The 20,395-nt window shown below is 57.0% G+C and overlaps 7 protein-coding genes across 7 annotated transcripts; 4 read left to right on the forward strand and 3 right to left on the reverse strand.

Moving 5' to 3' along the window:
• Nucleotides 1-116: 116 nt before the first annotated feature.
• Nucleotides 117-5,583, forward strand: MKK02DRAFT_20411 (P-loop containing nucleoside triphosphate hydrolase protein; the record flags this gene model as incomplete). Its single annotated transcript, XM_053086251.1, has 8 exons — nucleotides 117-199; nucleotides 253-514; nucleotides 566-750; nucleotides 805-1,292; nucleotides 1,337-1,440; nucleotides 1,473-3,610; nucleotides 3,655-4,342; nucleotides 4,390-5,583. 8 exons carry the CDS (start codon nucleotides 117-119, stop codon nucleotides 5,581-5,583), a joined length of 5,142 nt encoding a protein of 1,713 aa, XP_052942457.1.
• A 423-nt stretch (nucleotides 5,584-6,006) lies between these two features.
• MKK02DRAFT_40991 (uncharacterized protein) lies at nucleotides 6,007-7,096 on the reverse strand (the record flags this gene model as incomplete). Its single annotated transcript, XM_053091367.1, has 3 exons — nucleotides 6,007-6,360; nucleotides 6,574-6,928; nucleotides 7,008-7,096. 3 exons carry the CDS (start codon nucleotides 7,094-7,096, stop codon nucleotides 6,007-6,009), a joined length of 798 nt encoding a protein of 265 aa, XP_052942458.1.
• A 791-nt stretch (nucleotides 7,097-7,887) lies between these two features.
• MKK02DRAFT_40992 (histidine phosphatase superfamily) lies at nucleotides 7,888-9,419 on the reverse strand (the record flags this gene model as incomplete). The annotated part of the gene is made up of 8 exons (XM_053091368.1): nucleotides 7,888-8,156; nucleotides 8,221-8,383; nucleotides 8,438-8,573; nucleotides 8,626-8,789; nucleotides 8,845-8,897; nucleotides 8,951-9,071; nucleotides 9,120-9,185; nucleotides 9,306-9,419. 8 exons carry the CDS (start codon nucleotides 9,417-9,419, stop codon nucleotides 7,888-7,890), a joined length of 1,086 nt encoding a protein of 361 aa, XP_052942459.1.
• A 1,254-nt stretch (nucleotides 9,420-10,673) lies between these two features.
• On the forward strand, nucleotides 10,674-12,248 carry MKK02DRAFT_30436 (Alpha/Beta hydrolase protein; the record flags this gene model as incomplete). The annotated part of the gene is made up of 9 exons (XM_053088043.1): nucleotides 10,674-10,840; nucleotides 10,889-11,067; nucleotides 11,113-11,199; nucleotides 11,245-11,415; nucleotides 11,460-11,682; nucleotides 11,733-11,806; nucleotides 11,856-11,942; nucleotides 11,994-12,131; nucleotides 12,184-12,248. 9 exons carry the CDS (start codon nucleotides 10,674-10,676, stop codon nucleotides 12,246-12,248), a joined length of 1,191 nt encoding a protein of 396 aa, XP_052942460.1.
• Nucleotides 12,249-12,846: 598 nt separating this feature from the next.
• Nucleotides 12,847-13,264, forward strand: MKK02DRAFT_30437 (uncharacterized protein; the record flags this gene model as incomplete). Its single annotated transcript, XM_053088044.1, has 2 exons — nucleotides 12,847-13,088; nucleotides 13,138-13,264. The coding sequence occupies 2 exons, from the start codon at nucleotides 12,847-12,849 to the stop codon at nucleotides 13,262-13,264; spliced, it is 369 nt and encodes a 122-aa protein (XP_052942461.1).
• Nucleotides 13,265-13,511: 247 nt separating this feature from the next.
• MKK02DRAFT_40994 (P-loop containing nucleoside triphosphate hydrolase protein) lies at nucleotides 13,512-19,356 on the forward strand (the record flags this gene model as incomplete). Its single annotated transcript, XM_053091369.1, has 32 exons — nucleotides 13,512-13,668; nucleotides 13,713-13,750; nucleotides 13,816-14,095; nucleotides 14,150-14,391; nucleotides 14,446-14,474; nucleotides 14,525-14,603; nucleotides 14,653-14,763; nucleotides 14,820-14,847; nucleotides 14,899-15,144; nucleotides 15,193-15,339; nucleotides 15,396-15,418; nucleotides 15,454-15,751; nucleotides 15,805-15,924; nucleotides 15,964-16,114; nucleotides 16,167-16,461; nucleotides 16,508-16,862; nucleotides 16,915-16,943; nucleotides 16,991-17,104; nucleotides 17,161-17,191; nucleotides 17,248-17,299; nucleotides 17,356-17,446; nucleotides 17,504-17,599; nucleotides 17,648-17,731; nucleotides 17,779-17,796; nucleotides 18,018-18,108; nucleotides 18,155-18,201; nucleotides 18,261-18,581; nucleotides 18,627-18,685; nucleotides 18,719-18,885; nucleotides 18,929-19,056; nucleotides 19,104-19,184; nucleotides 19,234-19,356. The coding sequence occupies 32 exons, from the start codon at nucleotides 13,512-13,514 to the stop codon at nucleotides 19,354-19,356; spliced, it is 4,131 nt and encodes a 1,376-aa protein (XP_052942462.1).
• A 224-nt stretch (nucleotides 19,357-19,580) lies between these two features.
• MKK02DRAFT_30439 (uncharacterized protein) lies at nucleotides 19,581-20,276 on the reverse strand (the record flags this gene model as incomplete). Its single annotated transcript, XM_053088045.1, has 4 exons — nucleotides 19,581-19,775; nucleotides 19,823-19,968; nucleotides 20,018-20,177; nucleotides 20,223-20,276. The coding sequence occupies 4 exons, from the start codon at nucleotides 20,274-20,276 to the stop codon at nucleotides 19,581-19,583; spliced, it is 555 nt and encodes a 184-aa protein (XP_052942463.1).
• Between the last annotated feature and the right edge of the window lie 119 nt (nucleotides 20,277-20,395).

Here is a 20,395-nt window from a genome sequence, read left to right on the forward strand (position 1 = left end):
CGTAAACAAATCCGCTCGGGCCTCTCTCTCTCTCTTCTTTGCCACTCGACTTCCTCTCATCGCTATCACTCTGCCTTCGTTTCAGCTCATCGCCCCTGCCGACAGCCTTCGTCAACATGGATCCGGAGAAGCTGCTGCGCCGCTCGACAAAGGATGCGGCTACTACCGCTGCGGCTCAGGCCGAGTTCAACGAGAAGAGGTGAACTTTCGCTAGCCAGAGGACTGCTGCTCCGAGTCAAGCTGACACGTCAGACGAGTATGGATACCCGACACAGCGGACGGCTTCCTCGCAGGATGGATCAAGACGCCTCCCAAGTCCGAGTCAGACCCAAACGCGACGGCCGAAGTCGTCGTCTCCTCGTCCAACGAGACCCGCACGGTCCCCTTCTTCTCCCTGGCGCCTATGAACCCTCCCCAATTCGATGCGGTAGACGATATCGCCGACTTGACGCATCTGAATGAGGCGAGCGTTATCAATAACTTGAAGATGCGCTATGGCGGGGGTAGCATATATGTGAGCTTGTCTTGGTTGACTATCACGATGAACCTTCAGCTGACTTGACAGACATACTCTGGGCTCTTCTTGATCTCCCTCAATCCCTACCGGAACCTCCCGATCTACACCCCTCGAGTGATTGCTCAGTACCGGACGAAACGGAGGGAAGAGAATCCGCCGCATATCTTTGCGGTGGCCGAGCGGGCATGGCAGCAGATAGGGGAAGAAAGGGAAAGCCAGTCGATCCTTATCACGTGAGCTAAGCCGTCTGCGAGCTGCGCTTGACGATCTCTGAGCTGACCACCTAGGGGAGAGTCTGGAGCTGGAAAGACCGAGAACACCAAGAAGGTTATTCAATATCTCGCTGCCATCGCCACCGCCACAGTTCCCCCGGCGTCCGCCATCCCCGCTTCCTCATCCTCATCATCCCTCACCTCCAAAGCACCCATGTCCGGTCTCCCGCGCTCTTCTTCCTTCAAAGGCAAGGAAGCCGAGGAGATCGACCTTTTCTCCATCGCATCCACCAACTCTGCTCTCGGACTCCTCGAACGCCAGATCCTGCAGGCCAATCCGGTTCTCGAGGCATTTGGAAATGCCCAGACGATGCGGAACAACAATTCGTCCCGGTTCGGAAAGTTCATTCGGATCTTCTTCAATCCGAGTGGCGCGATCGCTGGAGCGAATATCGATTGGTATCTGCTGGAGAAGAGTAGGGTGACGAGACGGGCGCCAGGGGAGAGGAGCTTCCATGTGTTCTATCAGTTGCTGAGGGGAGCGAAGGAGGCCAAGCTTGTCGGTGAGTCAGCTTCTACACTTGTATAGGGCGAAGCTGATTCCCAGACAAACTGCTGTTGGAAGGTGGACCGGATCAGTACGCGTTCTTAAAGGGGAGCAGAAAGGAGATTGACGGGGTGGACGATTTGGAGGAATGGAGACTGCTCAAGGTAAGCCCTTACTTGACTCGACTGACAAGCAGGAAGCGATGGGCGTAGTCGGCTTCTCGACTACCGAGCAATTCGAGCTCTTCCGAGTCCTGGCGGTCATTCTCCACATCGGTAATCTCGTCCTCACCGGCTCCTCCTCGGACCAAGCCTTCCTCCCTCCCACTTCCCAATCCACCGCCGACAAGATCTGCCACCTCCTCGCCATCCCCGTCAAGGACTTTACTCGGGCGGTACTTTCGCCCAAAGTCCGCGCTGGACGGGAGTGGGTCACGCAGGCCCGGACCAAGAAGCAGGCGGAGGATGAGCTGGCGGCGCTGTGCAAGTTCATGTACGAGAAGTCATTCGGATGGATGGTGGGACGGATCAACCAGGCCCTCGATCGACCCAGCGCCAAAGCCCTCTCGATCGGCGTTCTCGATATCGCCGGATTCGAAATCTTCGAGGAGAACAGCTACGAGCAGCTCCTCATCAACTTTACCAACGAGCGGCTCCAGCAATTCTTCAACTTTCATATGTTCACCCTCGAACAGGAGGAGTACACTCGTGAAGGGATCGACTGGGACTATGTCAATTTCGGTCTCGACCTCCAACCCACCATTGAGCTGATCGAGTCGAGTCAGCCGGTCGGTATCCTCGCGTGCTTAGATGAGGAGTGCATCATGCCTCGCGCGACGGATCTTACCTTTACGGAGAAGGTGCAGCAGATCTGGGATCCGCCACGCGGGAGCAAGGATGCTCATCCCGGTTCGGCCAAGATCCGGCACACGCGCTTCGGCACCGGATTCGTCGTCAAGCACTATGCGGGGGATGTCGAGTATCGCACGGAAGGGTGGTTGGAGAAGAACAAGGACCCCATCAATGATGCGGTGGCGCGGTTGTTGGCGGTCTCGGAGATACCGGCAGTAGCTGCGTTGTTCTCGGAGTATGCGGAGGACAAGGAGGCGACGGGGATGGTCAAGAAGGTGAAGCGGGGAGCGTTCCGGACGGTCGGACAACGACACAAGGAGCAACTCGGTCAACTCATGACGCAACTCGGAGCGACTCAGCCACATTTCGTCCGGTGTATCGTCCCCAATAGCGAAAAGAAGGCGGGCAAGGTCGAGGTCAACCTCGTCCTCGACCAATTACGGTGTAATGGTGTCCTCGAGGGTATCCGTATCGCCCGGCTCGGATACCCCAATCGACACTCCTTTGCCGAGTTCCGCACGCGGTATGAGGTCCTCACCCCCGGCGTCATCCCCAAGGGGTACATGGACGGCCGGAAAGCGGCGGAAAAGATCGCCAACGCCCTCGAGATCGAAAAGGACTTTTACAAGATCGGAGCGACCAAGATCTTCTTCAAAGCCGGCGTGCTGGCGGATCTGGAGGAGAGGCGGGACAACCTCCTCACGGATGTGTTTCGCCGTTTTCAGTCGGCTGCGCGGATGTATGTCGCCCGCCGTCGCATACTCAAGCTCATCGGCCGGGCGCAGGCGGTCCGAACGATACAGCGGAACGCGCGCGTGTACATCCAGCTCCGGGACTGGCCTTGGTGGAGCCTGTACGTCAAGGTCCGGCCACTCCTCGCTGCGACAAGAACAGACGGGGAGCTCGTCAAGAAGCAGGCCGAGCTGGCGATGGCCAAGGAGCGGGCGGAGCGGGATGTCATTGAGAAGAAGAGGCTGGAGGATCTCAAGGCACAGTTGGTGCTCGCCAAGGAGAAGGTCGAGGTGGAGCTTTCGTCTGAAAGGCAGTTGGGAGTGGACAAGGATAGGATGCTGGAGCGGAGCAAAAAGAGGGAGGCGGAGCTGGAAGAGACAATCAAGAATCTCGAGACGGATGTGGACGTGCTAGATCGCGATAGGGAGGCTGCGATTTTAGCGGCGGAGAAGGCAAGGGAGAAGCTCTCGGCGGTACAGCATGAGTATGACCAGCTGGTCAAGCAGATGGAATTGCTGGAGAAGGAGGGCAAGGCGTGGCGGGCAAGAGAAGGGGAGCTGCTCAAGGAAACGAAGGAGCGCTCAGGGGTGCTCGGGAAGATGGAGAGCGAGAGGAAGGGGCTGGAGGGGGTGGTTGAGGGTCTCCGGCGGGAAGTGACGCAGAAGGAAGAGGCGATGCGGAGGGTTAAGGAGAGGGCGGATCTGGGTCTGGCCGAGGCGGAGAAGAGACTGCAGCTGGAGAAGGGCAAGGCGTGAGTTCATCCTCCCGTGACAGTAGACCTAGCTGATCCAGCAGGGAATCTGGCAGTACACAGGTATCAACTCTCAACGAGGAGATCCGGCGGGCCAGACTCCAACAGGATGACCTTCTCCAGCAGATCAAGCGACACGAGGCAGCTGTCTCGTCAAAGCAGCGCGACATTGCCGATCTGGAAGCCAAGCTCGGAGCCGGTGCGAAGGCTCAGCAAATCGCCGACCAGGCCCAGTCCACACTCAGAAATCGCATCGAGACCCTCACATCCGACCTCGCTGCTCGGGATCGAGAGAAGGCTGTCGATGCCTCGGCCCGTCAAAAGCTTGAGAAGGAGCTGGATGACCTTCGCAAAGTCATGGCCGCCAAGTCATCCGAGGATAGCAAGCGGCAAGAGGCGGACCGGTCCCGCGAGGCCGAGATGGCTCGGCTAAGGGAGCAGGTGACGGCTGCTCAGAATGCGCTGGAGAGCCAGCGGGAGCAGAGTCAGCAGTTGAGCAATAAGCTGCGCGTGGACTTTGATGGGATTATGGGGAACTGGAAGGCGGCGGATCGGGACCTGAAGGCGACCAAGGCGGCGCTGGAGGGCCGAGAGAAGGAGATGCAAAGTCTGCAGGGGCGGATGGAGCGTGCAGATGGGGAGAAGAGGGCGGTGGAGGCGGATTTGAAGCGGGTGAGGGAGAGTCTCGGGGATGTGGAGAGGAAGTTGAAGGGAGCAGAAGGGGCAAGAGATGTGAGTTGGTACTCGAATATCCAGCGAGCAGCTAGCTGACAGATTAGCAACTCTCGAAACAGCTCAACCAGAAGCAAATCGAGTACGAGAATCTCGAAGATGCGGTACTGGAGATCGAAACCGAGAAGGCGGATTGGGTTCAGCGGATGGACTCGACCTCCCGGCAGCTCGTCGATGAGTCGGCGAAGCGGCAACACTTTGAGCAGCAACTCCTACACTCTCAGCTCGAGCTCGCCGAGTTCCGGAACGCCGTCTCGGAGGCAGAACGGGAAATACTCCGTTTCACCGGCGACATCAAGGAGCGGGACAAGGAGATCGCTCTCCTCCGGTCCCGCGAAAACAAGACGATCGTGGAGCACGTGCACGTCCTCGAGTCGGCCAAGAAGTATGCCGAGAAGCAGCTGCATGAGCAGGTGGGCGAGAACCGGCGGCTCAATGGGTTGCTGAAGAATCTCGAGGCGCAGCGGAACCGTCTGCAGGGGGATATGGAGGACTTGCAGCGGCAAGTCGAGGTGGCTCGGGTGAGCAAGAGCAAGGAGGCTAGAAAGGCGCGCGTATCGATGTCGCCGGAAGAAAAGGAATTGACGGCGACGTATGAGGAGGAGAGGAGGGGACGGAAGGCGGCCGAAGCAAAGGTGGCGAGTCTGGAGGTGGATGTGGCGGATTATCGGAGACAGTTGTCCACCAAGACGCTGGCGTCATCTCGTCCAGGCGGGTCGGGGTTCTCGTCGACTTCGGCGGATGCCAAGCTCGCTCGGAAAGAGGACGACTATGCGCGCCTCAAACACACGCACGAGACGACTTTGGCGCATAACCAAAAGCTCCAAGCGGAACTCGCGGATCTCCACCGAACCCTCCGTCACCCGCCCAAGGAGAACCTCCCTGCCCCCATCGCTCCCGGCACACCTTCCCGTGCGGACCTCTTGCGCGGCCTCGAAAAGTCGCACGACGCACTTGGGAAGGACATGTCGGAGCAACTCCGGAAGCTTGACTCGCAGCCCCTCACCCCGTCCCGCCGGCACAATTCCAGTCTGAGCCAGTCGAACGCCAATTACCCCAGTCCCGGTCCGGATATGAAGCGGGTACGACAACTCGAGACGGAGATCAATGGGCTGCGGAATCAGCTCGAAGATGAGAGGGAGGAGAAGGAGTTTTTGTATGGCCGGATGAGGGAGTTGGAGTCTGGTGAGGGAGAGGTGGGACCGGATGGGAAGGTTACATTTCCTTGTGAGTTGCCTTGACTAGCTGAATGAGAGATAGGTTAGCTGACCATATAGATGAACAGGCGATGTACTCGCACTTCCGGCTAAAGGCGAAATCACTACGTACACAACTTGACCAGTGAGCTGCATCGCCCGGAACCGAGGGACGGTGAGGAGGAAAGCTAACACGCACAGCTGGCTGGCCATGGAAGATCTTCAGAACTCGCAGACCAAGCTCTTACCGAGCCACTCAGGCATGCCGCGGACGGAGGATGTACAGAAGCTCAAAGAACTTCTGAGTCAGCTTGAACCGGAGACGTCGCCATTGAAGATGAAGTAGGACATTGCAGAGGTAGAAGTAGTGCCCTGAATGAGACCATCTTGTATGTATGCTAGGTTCCGATACATACGTATCCAGAATATACTCTACAATACTGATCATCTCGACCTGGCTCCGGACGTTCATTCTGTTCTGACCGCTACGACCCCTAACAGCACCTGCGGAACCTCTCCTTCTACTTCTCCCTCCCCATCATCGTCTTTTCTCTCCCACGGATTCCCCGCCTTTTCTTCGAACGGTAACGCGATCAACACCCCCACAGTCACTTCTTCCCCTGCAGGCGGGATGGTATATTTTGGTCCGGCCCTCGGTATATTGGCGAGGGTTTGTTCGGGGAGGACGGCTATGCGCGGTAAGGGACGCCGTGTAGGTACCCAGGAAGGGGTGAAGCGGCGGGTGGTGGGTGGGGGGATTATGTATTGGGGTATGAAGGGTTCCGGGTCTGGGTTGGAGGGGAAGTGGACGACGGAGACGGGCTGGAGATCAGCCTGGACTATATGGAGGAGTCATGGCGCAAGCGGTCACTCGACGGTACAGAAAGATGAAGGGAGGAGAAGACGGCGTATGGAGCGACCCCTCCCCTCCAGGCTCCAGCATCAATGCTTCTTCTCTCGCTGAATCCTGCAGATCGGACCCACAATACCTCCACCGTCCGACCCCGAATTCGCTGACCCGGTCCTGCGACTCACCGTAAACTCGTCCCACTTTCTCAGCCCCCTATCTCCGCCACCATCCCGATCTCTGCTCTCCGTCGCCACATCCCCCGCCTTCCTATCCAAAACCATCTCCACCTCCCACATGCCCGGCATCGGCCCCAACCTCTCTTCTGGCTTTCCCCCTCTTCCCCCTCTGCCCCTCTCGGGCCTCCAAAGCCCCAGCGCCCGCGCCGCCTGCACAGGCACCGGCTGATTATTGCGGATCGCCTCTTCGACCTGGGCCTGATAGCGGCGTCGCACGTAGTAGGCGCGGAAGAGGAGGATGCCGGATATGGCGCCCAGGACGAGGACGGTGATGAGGAAGGTGAATAGGTAGAGGGAGGACGAGCTGTTCGTTAGCGAGGAATTAAGCGACGGAGGGGTACATGGGGGAGGGGCGAACTGGACGAAGGGAAAGAGGAACGTACATTCCGCTGCTGTTCTGGTTACTGTTGGTAAAGGGCGAGGGAGAGGAGGAAGGGGAGGCGGACACCACTGAGGACGCTGAGCTCGACATGGTGATGAAGCTCAGATATGATATCTCCCAGATAGACGCTGAAGTGAGGACCGATGGATGACGCCAGAAAGCAGCACGAGCTGATTTTCTCGCCTCCTCTCGCGATGCTCAAGCCCGGCAGAGCTCCACTCGCAGATCGTTTCCTTTGTTCGGATCGACGATAATGACCCGGGCGTGTCAGATTGAAACGCCGATGGATCCAAAGGTCCTTTGAGCGAGGGCGAGGCACGAGGCACGAGGCCGAGGGCAGCCGAGAGATCTTGGGATCCAGAGGATTTTCGATCTCGACCGTTGAGTGTTCAGGCCGAGGTGGTGTAGGACACAGTCCTGCTATTTATGCAAACGATCAACGTCAGGCTGTCGAATGAGGTGCGCGGTATCGCCGCGGTGCTATTGAGTCAAGACTCAAGATGAATGTGACAAGAGAGATCCAAGACATGGCTGCATGACGATCCTCGTGCCATGGGTCCCCGCGGCGCCTCTTCTTCGGTCTTATCGGCAACCGGTGTGGAGGTGGCTTGGCAGTCAGATCCAGTCTGCAATGCATACCTTGCTACTATACCCTGCCCTCCCTTGCTGTGTAGCTGTCAAGGTCCTAGAAATGCATGTAGTGATGTGTACTGCCTATGATGGCTTTTGATGATATGAGAGATGTTGTACCGAGCCAGCGATAGTATGAGATCCCCTTTTCCCTTGTCATCCAGTACCTGACTACCCCTCGAATCTGCCCGTTCCGCCTCTGCCCCGTCTTCACCGGCCGTCTTTCTCCTCTGCCAACCCGCTCCCATACCCTAGTGACCGTTGACGCCATTGGTGTAGGCATGACCGTTCGAGCCGGCTTGACCGTTGACCGCATGACCATTCACCCCGTTACTGTTCGTGTCGGCAGGACCGTTCGTCCCGTTCGTCCCACTCCTTCCGTTGACTTTCTGCTCCTGCTTGACTGGCGTGGCCTTGATGACGACCGGGATCATCTCGCCCGTTTGGAGAGGGTATGGACCATGACCGAGGACAGCGAGGACGTTCCGCAGGATAGCCGAGTGAGAGGTGATCGAGACATCTATGGGGTCAGCCATATCTCCTCAAGCTGAGGTGACCGACTCTCAAGCGGACTTGGGACTTACACAGCTCTTCCGCCCCTCCTTCGCTGAACACCCGATCAAATGCCCTTCTCGACCTTATCTGCATCTCCTTGTCCGTCTCGCGATAGTCGGCCGTCCAGAGGGGATCCTCTTCGGCGAAGCCCTTCTCGATCATGAAGGTTGGGAATCGCTCGGCGATTTGTGTCTGAGGGATCAGCGACCTCCCTTACTTGGACGATTACCGAGGGATGGGGCATACCCGAGTGGACCTCAGATCACAAGTATGACTTCCGTAGATCTCCCTCCAGTCCTCCCATACCTCCGGAACACCCGTCAAGAGCTCTTGAAAGCTCTCTTGCATGGTCTGACCCGTACGCGTCAATGGCGAGACATACCTGACTGTCAGCTACAGCTCGGCGACACGAGAAGTTCGGAGACAGCACTGACCACTTCATCCGCTCCTTGTCGACAGGCGCGCCGAACTCCTTCTCCCGCTTCCACACCTTGCAGACCTCTCTTGCTTGTCTGATCCCCTCGGGAGTGAGCTCCGGGTCGGGTCCCCAGGTGAACTCGTCGTTGCCGTATTGAAAGGTCCAGTACGCCTCCCATGGCTGCTTTGTCAGCTTATCCCCACGTCAAACCGTCAGCATGATCAAGACAGCTCACATCTACGCCGATAACGTCTACTGCGGCATTGTGCCATCCTTGACCATGACGACCTACTCGTCAGCTAGATGCCCGTCGCCAGTCACGTGCGATCAAATCAGCTCACCTAGGAAGAACACCTTGTACTGCACGCCATCCTCGGCGTCCGCTTGTAACCGCTTGACATCACGGTCGAGGTTCGCCCAGCGTTCAGGCGAGGTATCGACCAGTCCAAAGTTTCGCTCAAGCTAAGTTGTCAGCCGCTGTACTCGATGACAAGCACTGAGGAAGCTCACGAGGGTGGGCTCAAATGCTACGCGAGGGATGGATGGGTCGTTCTGAACAAAGAAGCCCTTGACGATCTATAGCGTCAGCCACTGGTCAAAATGTCCGCGGTGGGAGACAAGAGGGAGTAAGCCGCGTGGGGCGTCGTGAGGTGAGAATGAAAAATGCAGATCAGCGCACAGGGGGACCAAACATACCTTGTAGTCGAACTTCTGGGGTGGACAGAGCACTCCTGGGTCCGATGATGGTCCGCCGGCTTTGACAGCCGCGACAGCGGGTCGATCGCCAAGATCCATCATAGTCACGGTCATATCGGCTGGACGTGACGGTTTAGTTGCAGTCAAGGTGGGACGCGCGGGGTTGAAGGATTTGGTGATCGAGCTGATCGCGGAGTCGAGTCGTTAGATAGATAGGGGCCGGGTAGAGTTCGAGAGGGTAGATGCCGCCGACTCCTATATAGCGGACCGATTTTTTGCGCTCGCCTCGGGTACTGCTATCACCTGACAGGCCTGACCTGGTCCCTCCCTTTCGACGCCTCGTGCCTGACAGGTGTACCTGCCTTTCTGATCGCCCTCAGTGCGGGGTTGAAACACGGGTGAGCGGGTGAGCTAGTTGAACACGGTGACTACCGCTCCTCGTGCACGTCGCGGAGATGGACGAATAGGCTCAGTGTGCGGACTGGGCGGCGGACGTAATCGAGGAGATGGAGTGTGTGCGGTAGAGGACGTGGGTGGGCATATCAGATAGGCAGCACGTTTCAAAGGGGACCCCCGGCCGGAGTGGACGAGAAATTAGCTTCCGCTGCGCACGGGGCAGGCGCGTTTCAGAGTTGAGCATCTGAAACTCGAGGGGCTTTGGTGGATATGCGTTACTCGTGTGTATACAGACCGTGGGTCTATTCATCATTGTCGTGGTCGGAGGTAGGTCTCTGATCATGAGCACGAGCTATTCCTCACGAATCACTGACTCAGTCAGGCCCCGTTGTGGAAGGCGGGCGATGAATTTGTGCGCAAGCGGTCCGAGCACTCACTGACGTCATAGTGTCAGCATGTATTATCTTATCGATCTGACGAGTCCGGGGTCTGACCCGGGGTAACGAATCTCTTCCACCCGCTCTCGACATCCTGCTCTAATCGGGCTATCAATTATCAAGGTCCAAGGAACGCCTTGACGACGCCTTGCGACGCCCGTCAGCCTCTCCCCATCGGCCTCGGAGTCGAGCGGACAGAAGCGGATCGCGGCGGTCTAAAAACGCCAGAGGGCGACGCAGGAGGGCCCGAGCATGTGGCACTGGCAAGGCACCGACTGTGCGCGTTCCGGGCAGCTCCAGGCAGCCACTCAAAGGTATGTGTAGAGTGGAGGTCTTGCCATAATCGCCGGCATCGGCAACGGTTCTAGCGCGGTCATGCATCATTGATCGGGAAGGCGTTACGTATAACCCGGCTAAGCTGATTCAGGCGAGCTGTCTCAGTCCTCCCCATTACCCGCCGAAATGGTATAAGGACCGCCGTTGGAGCTCCCCCTGCCCAGACTTATCCCTCAACACCATCCCATCAGCCATCACTATGTTCGTCTCAGCTCTCCTTCCGCTCATCGCAGCTACCGCCGTCGTCGCCTCACCCGTCACCGAGGTCAAGCGCAACAATGGCGGAGCAGCTGTCTGCAGGAGCTTCTACGCCGACATCACTGCCTCGGCGATGAACTACGACTATAACGCTGTCACCGGTGGAGCGTGAGTGGTCTTGACCCCGTATGTGGAGAGTCGTGAGCTGACCTGCAGGCCCGCCAACCAACAGGTCCTCGTCGAGTCATCCATCTCGCAGTTCCGTGCCGGATCCAACGTTGCGGCCATGCTCGCTGCTGCACCCATGCGCAACGTCTCTGGGACCTACAGCATGTGGTTCGAGTACTGCGCTCCCACCAACGGCGCTCCTCGCGGTATCTTCCAAGCTCACCACGGTAAGTCTGCCCTCTCCCCTTCGTCATGACCGAGCTGACATGCAGGTCTCGTTGGTAACGCTGGCTACTGGAACGTCAGGCTGGACAACGGCCGCAACTCCTTCGCTGAGTCTGCCGCAGCCGCTGGATGGGGTGAGTCTCATCTCTGAGGTCGAGGAGGACATCAATGACCATCAGCCACTCTGGCCTACGATCGTCTCGGCGTCGGCCGCTCTGCCCACCCTGACGGACTCCAGACCGTCCAGATCAACTACGAGATCGCTCAGTCTGCTGTCATCAGCCGGATGCTCCGTGCTGGCCAGCTCAGCGACCTCGGAGCTTTCAACAAGATCGTCGGTGTTGGTCACTGTAAGCTTTACCTTCTGGTCGGCGTGAGCCTGGCTGACCAGCAGCGTACGGTTCCATCATGATGGCAGGTATCGCCTCGGTCGCACCTACCGTCTTTGACGCTCTCGTCCTCACTGGCTTCACCTCCAATGTCACCATGGGTCCCCTCGGACTCGCTGGCTTCATGAGCACCATCGCCAGCGTCGCCTACCCCGCGCGTTTCGCCTCGCTCCCCAACAGCTACGTCATCACCCCGACCGTCAGCAACGACCAGCTTGGCTTCTTCCAGTAAGTGACCTATCTCTGCGCTGGGCCTGGTAGCTGTAGCTGACATGCAGCTACCCCAACTATACCCAGGCTGCGCTGGACCAGTTCACCACCACCAAGGGCGAATACACTCTCGGCCAGCAAAGTGGGTGTCCCCCTTTCTCTCTGATCTCATGCCTAGTGCTGACTCGCAGACTCCATCGGCGGACCTTACGCCCTCAACAGAACCAGCTACACCCGACCCACCTTCATCATCACCGGTGATTACGATGCGCCGTTCTGTGAGTCATCTCCCATCCCCTCTTCCTGGGCTAGTCCAAGCTGACTTGCAGGCGCCGCCAACTGCTCCGTCACCTCCCTCGGCGCCGGCCAGACCCAGCTCGACACTGCCCGCGCATCCTTCCCTTCGGTCCCGAGTGCCAACTTCAGCACTTATGTCGTCAAGGACACTGCTCACGGTATCAACTTCCGTGAGTCATTCTTGCCTGTGTATCCCAGTCACGTATGACGCTGACAAGATAGACACCACTGCCTACACTGCGTACCAGCAGATCATTGGGTTCGTGCAGAAGGTCGGACTCAACTAGTACGTGTCACTCTGATCTCGGGGAAAGAGGTGGATCAGAAGCAGAAGAAGAAGACAGGAAAGAACAATCATCGTATAATCGTGTTCATCTCATAGGCCATATTATGAATACATTCAGCGCCAACATAGTGATGGCGGATGGCTGAGCTTGGTCAGCATTGTCCCTGATCCAAAGCTGGATCAACTCACCGCCGGTGATTCTCTCGTGGACGTGAATAGTGTGGACCGTCGGCACCTTCCTCTCCAGACCCTCCATCCCTCCACTTAAAGACCCTCTTCAAACCCTCCATCCCTCAACTCCAAGACCCTTCCCAAACCTCCGTCCCTTCCCTTCGAAAATATCTCCAAACCCTTCAGCCCTTCCTTCCCAGACCTCTGCTCCAAAGTACCTAGGGCGGCGGCAATGAGCCGCAACATGGACATAGTGGGGCGTCCTGCCTGGGGTACCAGCGCACAACATCCGCCATTCCACTGTCAAGCCGCATCACCCTCTGCAGGTCCTGGCCCAGAACCTCCGCCTCCTTCCTCTGCTCCTCGACCGATCATGACCGAGCGGGGACGGCAACGACGCCAGCGGGTATCTCTGCGGCCTCGTAGATATGGCTAGACGCGTAAAGCTCGAGGTCGCAGGTATCCGTCTTCGCCCGCTTCCGCCCATCGCTTCGGTCATTCCGAATATCGGTAATATGGGACAAGGTTGCGCCTACATGGTCCGACATGTGATTCCATCCACAATCCGACGGAGCATCGGTCACCCAGCGGACCGCACCGGTCTACCTTCATCTCTGGATCAAAACTCAATTCATCGTCCGATCGCCCCACGAGCCGCACCCCAACCCAGGTTACGAGGCCATTGACGTCCGCAAACTGCCGCACGCTGACACGTATAGACTCGATGCGTCGTTGACCGCTTCTGCACGTCCTTCTGCAGCCTCCTTTGTCGAGAGACCCCCTTGGTGGCTTTGCTCGTCTGGTTTCAAGCTTCGAAAAGATAAGAAAGGAAGCGGCGGGTACTGAGTCGACTTGTGAAACACCTGGAGATCTGATGGCGCCTATCGAGCATGAAAGGAGAGACCTGTGCAGCGGGGTCGAAAGGTCGACTCGACTCGAAGGGCGGAGGGTATATAGGTGGCCAAGGAGAGACCACCCACCTTACTCTACATCTCTTTCCCCTCCAGCTGATAAATTCCCTCACTACCCTACTCATCGGACCTTCACCCATTTACAGTGCCAGCACCTCAGCCCCCCATACATATTGGCGACAATGCGAGTCCCCCTCTACCACCCCGCTCCCGCTCCATCGGCTGTCTTCGGGGGCGAGGCGGTTCCCCGCAAGCGAGTCAACCCCCTTTCTCGCATCTTCTTCTTCTGGGTCGCCCCAATCCTCAAGCTGGGATACTCCAGGCCTCTACAAGCGACCGGTACGTCCGTGTGTCGCCCAGACGAGGACTTGGCTGACAGACAGATGTGTGGGACCTCGAGGATTTTCTGCGCGCAAAGCCGGTAAGCTCGCTGCCCGTACTCTGTGTTTTGCTCAGGATTCAGACCACCTCGCTGACTGCGCTCAGGTGGCTGACCGACTGCAAGAATACTTCCAGTCCCGCCTCCCACCGTCGAAACGGACGAAGGGCTACCGGCTGAAAGATGCCCCTGTCGCTGATTCCAACGCACTCGAGTCTCCCATAGAGGACAGCAAGTCAAAGTACGGCAAGCGCACATCCAATAAGATCGAATCTGGTCGCTACGCACTGGAGGGCGGCCAGGTGTACGATCAGAGTCTCTGGCGGGCATTGTTCTTGACAGGAAGACTTGACGTCATGAAAGCGATTGCTCTCGTCTTGACATCATGTGAGTACCCCTCGGACTTTCTCAATCTGCAAGCACATTTGCTGATGACTGGAGTCATGCTGCAAATTGCGGCACCGCTCCTGTCCAAGGTACTGATCGATGAGTTCACGCGAGCCAAAGCATACAGGGATGCTCTCGGATCAGGCCAGTCTGTCCAAGATCTGATCCCTCCCCACACACTTGGATTCTCCTTTGGCATCTGCGTCGCCTTACTAGTCATGCTCATCGTCAGCTCAGTCTTCAGAGCGCACGGGGAGCAACGTTTCGGACTATTGGGTCTGAGCCTGCGGGGAGCGGTAAGTCTCGCCTGCCTGCTTGTCAGCGTTTGTGAGAGTGTGCTGATCATTCAGGTGATTGATTTGATCTCGCGGAAGACAATGTGGGTAGCTTATTGTGGTGTTTGCGGCTTGCACATCCTGCTGACTGCAGGCGCCTGTCCAGCAAAGCCCGCCAAGACTCTCCCCAGGGGCAGATCAACGCCTTAGTCACATCTGACTCAACCACAATTGTGAGTTTCCGATATGATCTAGGTGTTTGTCACATGCTGATATGCATAGGAACGGTCCGTAGCAGACCAAGTCATCATGGCTGCGCTCATTCCGCAATTGATCGTTGGGTGTGGTCTCTTGATCTGGCAACTGGGCTATTCAGCACTGGTCGCCTTGGCTGTAAGTGGAGCAGCTTTTGCGCTTATGTCGCTGAGAGTCCGCGCTGAAGTGCTCAGATCCTTGCTGCCTCAGGCCCGGTTCAAGGTACTTTATATTCTGGTTCTTAGAGAGCACAGCATATGCTGACGAATGGAGTTTTCGCTCTCGGCCGGTTCCTTAAATACCGCAATGAGCACCAAGGCATCATGGACCAGCGTGTTTCCTTGCTGACGGAGGTCGTGGGCAATATTCGCACCATCAAGCTCTATGCGTACGAGACCCTCTTCGGCCTCAAAGTCGCTGAGAAGCGAAAAGAAGAGCTGAAGGTCATGCGGCGCATCACGCTGATGAACTCGATCAGCAGATCTTTCATGTTCTTCATCCCCACGGTAGCCGCAGTATGTGAGTGAACGCACCCGCTCCTTACCTAGTACCAGATCTGACTGTCAGGTGCTTTCATTGTCTTCGCAGCCGCCGGAAACCCTCTCGATGCCGGGAAGCTCTTCACCTCCCTGCAATTCCTCACCATCATGCGCGCGCCCATCGCATGGTTCCCGCGGATCATCGCTGCCGCTGCTAACGCCCTGATCTCTGCACGTAGGTCTGGACGACAACGTCTCAGCTCATCGAATGACGGCTGATCCGATTTACAGGCCGGATTGGGACTTTACTTCAGGTATGCCCGCTTTGTAGATGTAGCTGACAAGTCAGGCAGAAGAGCAAGCTGACGACATGAACATCGAGCGGGACCTACCCTACGCGGTCTCCGTCAAAGGAAGTTTCCAGTACGAGACCACCCGAACGCAGGGGCACGCGGACGAGAGAGCGGTCCGGGGGGCGGTCAATCTCGGCGCAAAGCTCGAGGACTTGAAGAAACGTCTGAAATCGCCTCTCAGTACGCCAATCTCCAGCCAGATCGACCTGGGCGCTCTGGGTTCAACGGCGGAGAAGAATGAGAGTGTCAAGGAGCCTTTCATACTGAAAGATGTGAACCTCGATATCCCGCACGGTGAGTCATCTTCCCCGGTGCGCGCAATAGAAGCTGTTACTGACTCTCGACAGGTGCATTGGTCTGCATTGTGGGTCGAGTGGGCGCCGGGAAATCGACTCTGCTCGGATCCATGATCAATGAGGTGCGAAAGGTCTCGGGGCAGATCACTTTCGGTGGTTCAATCAGCTACGGTATGTTCCGACAACTATAACCGATAAGCTGATGGCAAGTCCCTCAGCATGCTTGGGTACAGTCCGGGACCATTCCCGAGAACATCACCTTCTCGGCCGAACGCTCGCACGTCGATCTGGATCGGGTCGCCGCGGTGGTGGAGGCCTGCTGTCTCAGTGTTTATCTGGAAAAGCTGGACGAGGGTGATCTGTATGTCTCACAAGAAGGTAGCGGCAGCGAGGTAGATTGCTGATAGTCACAGGACCAAGATCGGCGAGCGAGGAATCACGCTGTCGGGCGGCCAAAGGCAGCGCATCTGCGTGGCCCGTGCGGCATACGAAGATACTGATGTTGTCCTTCTTGACGATCCTCTTTCGGCTGTGGACGCACAGGTCGGGCAGCACATCCTCCACAAGTGCATCCTCAGCGGTCCCTTGGCTGGCCGGACTCGCATACTGGTCACTCACCACCTGGATGTACTACCTCTGGCTGACATGATACTCATGATGCAGGGGGATGGCGAAGTGGGTCAGATCGTGCAGCAGGGATCGTATCAGGTAGGCTTGAAAGTATCCACTGGTCCCACTCGGACTGACGAGGTAGGATCTGATGATGATTGACGGTCCTTTCCGATCGCTGGTCAACGAGTATGGGTCCAAGACTACCAAGGAGGAAGAAGATGACGCCATCGACGAAGTCCAGAAGACAGCTGGTGCGTCTGCGGACAAAGAAGGGGATGCGCTCCATATGGAGGAGGATCGCGAGACCGGTGCTGTCGCCCTCTCGACGTACGGTCTTTGGGTCGCCAACATGGGTCACTGGAGTCTGGTGCTTTTGCTCGGCATGCTGTTTGTTATTGCCCAGATAGCCTCCATCGCCAACATCCTCTGGCTGGGTTGGTGGGGCGGAAACCGATTCAGCAACCTCTCCAGGGGAGCTTATATGGGTGTCTATGCTGGTGAGCGTCTCCTTTAGCGCCTCCTTTCTGCGGTACAGTGCTGAGATCACAGGGATCGGACTTATGTTTGCTCTATGTCTAGTGAGTGGCGCCATACTTTGCCTGTCAGTCGGCGCTGACAAATACAGTTTTTGAGCACGTGCCTCTTCGCCGTACTTGCTTTACACGCATCTTTCAGCATGTTCGGGAAAGCTTGGCAGGGGGTGCTGCGGTGCCCGGCGGGCTGGCATGATCGTACCCCGGTACGTTCACGAGACCAGGCATCATAAACCTGTATCAGAGCTGATTGATTGACCAGACCGGAAGAATCATCAGCCGGCTTTCAGGCGGTGAGAAGACCGCTCATCCCTCTATAATACATCACAAGGCGGACACTGACCTTCAGATGTGTATACTATGGACTACTGGCTGGCGGATGTCACCTGGCACTGTATAACGTGAGTAGGGCAGCAGCGATTTGCTCAGCAAATAACGTCCCCGACTGAAATTGTAGCAACTCACTGAGCATGGTTGGGACTTTTGCGCTGGTCGTTTACGTCTACCCCTGGCTTGGACTGGCGTTCATTCCGGTTGTCCTGTTCACAGTGAGTTCCAGTGGTAACTCAACATCTATGAAAGGTATATCTGACCGCTTTTCGCAGATCATCACCATCGTCTTTTACTCGAAGACAAGTCGTGAAATCAATCGAGTCGAATCAGTGATGCGCAGCTTTGTATTTGGGAATATAGGGGAACAGGTACGTTCAGCTCGCGTCCTGCTGGATTGTGACCCGCTCAGCCCCTAGTACGCTGGTCTGGCAATCATCAAGGCGTTCCGCAAGCAGGCTCGATTCCAGCTACAGATGCAGAGCTCCTTGGATGAGCAGAGCGTAAGTTTTTCAATGTTTGTAGACGGATGTCATAACTGATCATGTAGAAATTGGCCGCGATCAGGGTGAGTTGTGACTCGCGGCATGCCTCTCGCAGCCCTTGCGGCAGTAGCTGACCTCTGCAAACAGTGGAGCATGAACTGGTGTGTTTCCCCGGCTAAAAGATAGATGAGGCCAAGCTGGCATACAAGCTGGCTTTACATTCGCATCGCCTGCGGCGGCCAGCTGCTTGTTTGGGTATGTCCTACTGTTCGGGCGCATGATTTTCCACTGACCTGATCCTTAGGCGGTTGCGATCTTCGGTGTTGCCACCCGCGACGAGTCGGACCCCTACCGGTTCGGCATCGTTCTCACCTATGTCATGACTGCCGCGTTTGGTGAGTGACCTCTGCCTGGCACCTGGATCAGCTGACAAGTAAACAGTATTGCAAGATCTCATCCCCAATGTCGCTCAAGTGGAGCAAGAAATGGTGAGTGGCAAATCATCCGTCAATCTTGGTCCCGGTAGATGATCTCCGCTGACTTGCAGAACAATGTTGAGCGAGTCGGACACTACACCAAACTGGAGAGCGAGGGAGAGTCTATCCGATCAACCGACCCAATCGTTGCCCAGTGGCCGAGCAAAGGTACCATCACATTCGACAACTTCCAGCTGCGATATCGTCCGGAGTTACCGCTGGTCCTCAAAGGTCTCAATTCCGAGATTCGCCCAGGAGAGAAAGTCGGAATCATCGGCAGGACAGGCGCCGGGAAGAGCAGTCTGGTCCAGGCTCTGTATCGCACCGTCGAGCTTGTGGAGGGCAAGATCTGCATCGACGACCAAGATATCGCCGCGCTTGGACTGGAGACTGTGAGTTGTGCGATACTATACAAGGTATATGAGCTGAGAAGGCAGCTCCGGTCGAGACTCTCCATCATCCCGCAAGAAAGCTTCCTCTTTGCCGGATCTGTCCGGTGAGTATCCGCCGATGCCTCTCTGACCCATAGCGAGAATATCGATCCGGCCGGTCTGAAGTCTGATGCCGACCTCAACAACGCGCTCGCGCTCATTTCAGCCAATACCGCCGCCTCGAGCAGTCTGCGCGACAAGTTCAGACTCGAGACGGACGTTCAGGCAGAGGGGGCGAATTTCAGTGCCGGGGAACGCCAGCTGTGTGAGTACTATTCAGATCTATGCGCAATAGGACTGATCATCAGTGGCACTGATGAGAGCGCTTGTTCGGGGATGCAAGATCTTGGTTTTGGACGAAGCCACTTCCTCTGTCGACCCAGAGACGGATGCCTTGATTCAGCGAATCATTCAATCAGAGTTCTCCCACGTCACGGTCAGTAGTCTCATCCAGTAGCGGGCATACAGCTCACGAGTCGACAGCTCATCTCGATTGCGCATCGTCTGCAAACGGTGGCGTACTATGATCGGATCCTCGTCATGGATGCTGGAGTGGTAGCCAAGGTGAGCCAAGAGTCTTAAATTGAGCTAGACAATCAGCTGATGAGGATAGTTCGACAGTCCCCTCATCCTCTTTGATCGTCCCGACTCCATCTTCAGATCCCTCTGCGATACCAAGCAGATTACCCGGGATGACCTTGTTCGGATCCAGGCGGACGCAGTGAAGTCTGCTTGATAGATTGGGCGCGAGAGGACACCTGCTCTTGTATTGTACGCCGTGGATAGATGGGCAGTGTGCAGAATGTGTATATTTGCAGTATACTTACTGGTTCGAGATAGCTATCGGTCAGCAGCCGGAGCGTAAGCGGCGAGTGAGTTGTGTCCGGGCATGAAGGGGCGGGTGGGGCAGTATTGTATAGTATACATGCTGCTCGATGTTTACTTCCTACGACCATCCAACTATCTGACGCGCCTCTCAGCATCAGCGGCAGCCGACTTAACATCGCCCTTGGCCTCGTAGTAAGCCGACTTGGCATCACCCTTTGCCGACTCGAACGTGCCCCGTGCGTCGCCCTTGAGCTCAGCAAACTTGGACTTGGCGTCGCCCTTGGCCTCCTCGTACGCGCCCTGGGCCTTGCCGGACAGCTCGTGAGCCTGAACGGTCAGCGCCATCCCGACCCCAGAAGTAAGCAAGAGCTTACCTTGCCCTCGACCTTGCCGAGCATGTTGTCGGCCTTGCCCTTCATCTTGTCTGCCTTGGCCTTGAGGTCCTCCTTGCTCTCACCGGCGAGGAAGTAGTAGCCGAGACCGACGGCGGCGGCAGCGATGGCAGCGTACATCAGTCCCGCTGAGATCGTCAGCGTGTACCCCGGCTCTGAGGAAGAGAGTAGACTCACATCCACCTCCCGATGGTGGTGGGGGAGGAGGGGGAGGGGGAGGGGGCGCGGAGCCCAGTGGGGGTGGCGGCACATTGGGTCCGGGAGTGTTGACCACGACCGGTCGGACACCTCCAGCAGGGGGAGGAGGGGGGATGGTGCTGGCGCTGCGGCGAGCGATCTGAGAGTCAGCTGGGTTCAAGCAAGTAGCGGAGGCGTGACTCACGGTGGGCTTGATGGACCGAGTGGCTACCCTGGTTGCTGAGCGGATTGCGGACATATCTGCTGAGTGTCTGTCTGTGAATGGAAAAGGATGGATGAGAGAGATGAAGCTTGATGCAAGGGAAGGGGGTTTGTTCTAGTATACCGCAGAGCTGCGCTCAGAGAGGGTATGACGCG

Source organism: Dioszegia hungarica (genome assembly GCF_025882075.1).
Source record: "Dioszegia hungarica strain PDD-24b-2 chromosome Unknown MKK02contig_25, whole genome shotgun sequence".
Lineage (NCBI taxonomy): Eukaryota > Fungi > Basidiomycota > Tremellomycetes > Tremellales > Bulleribasidiaceae > Dioszegia > Dioszegia hungarica.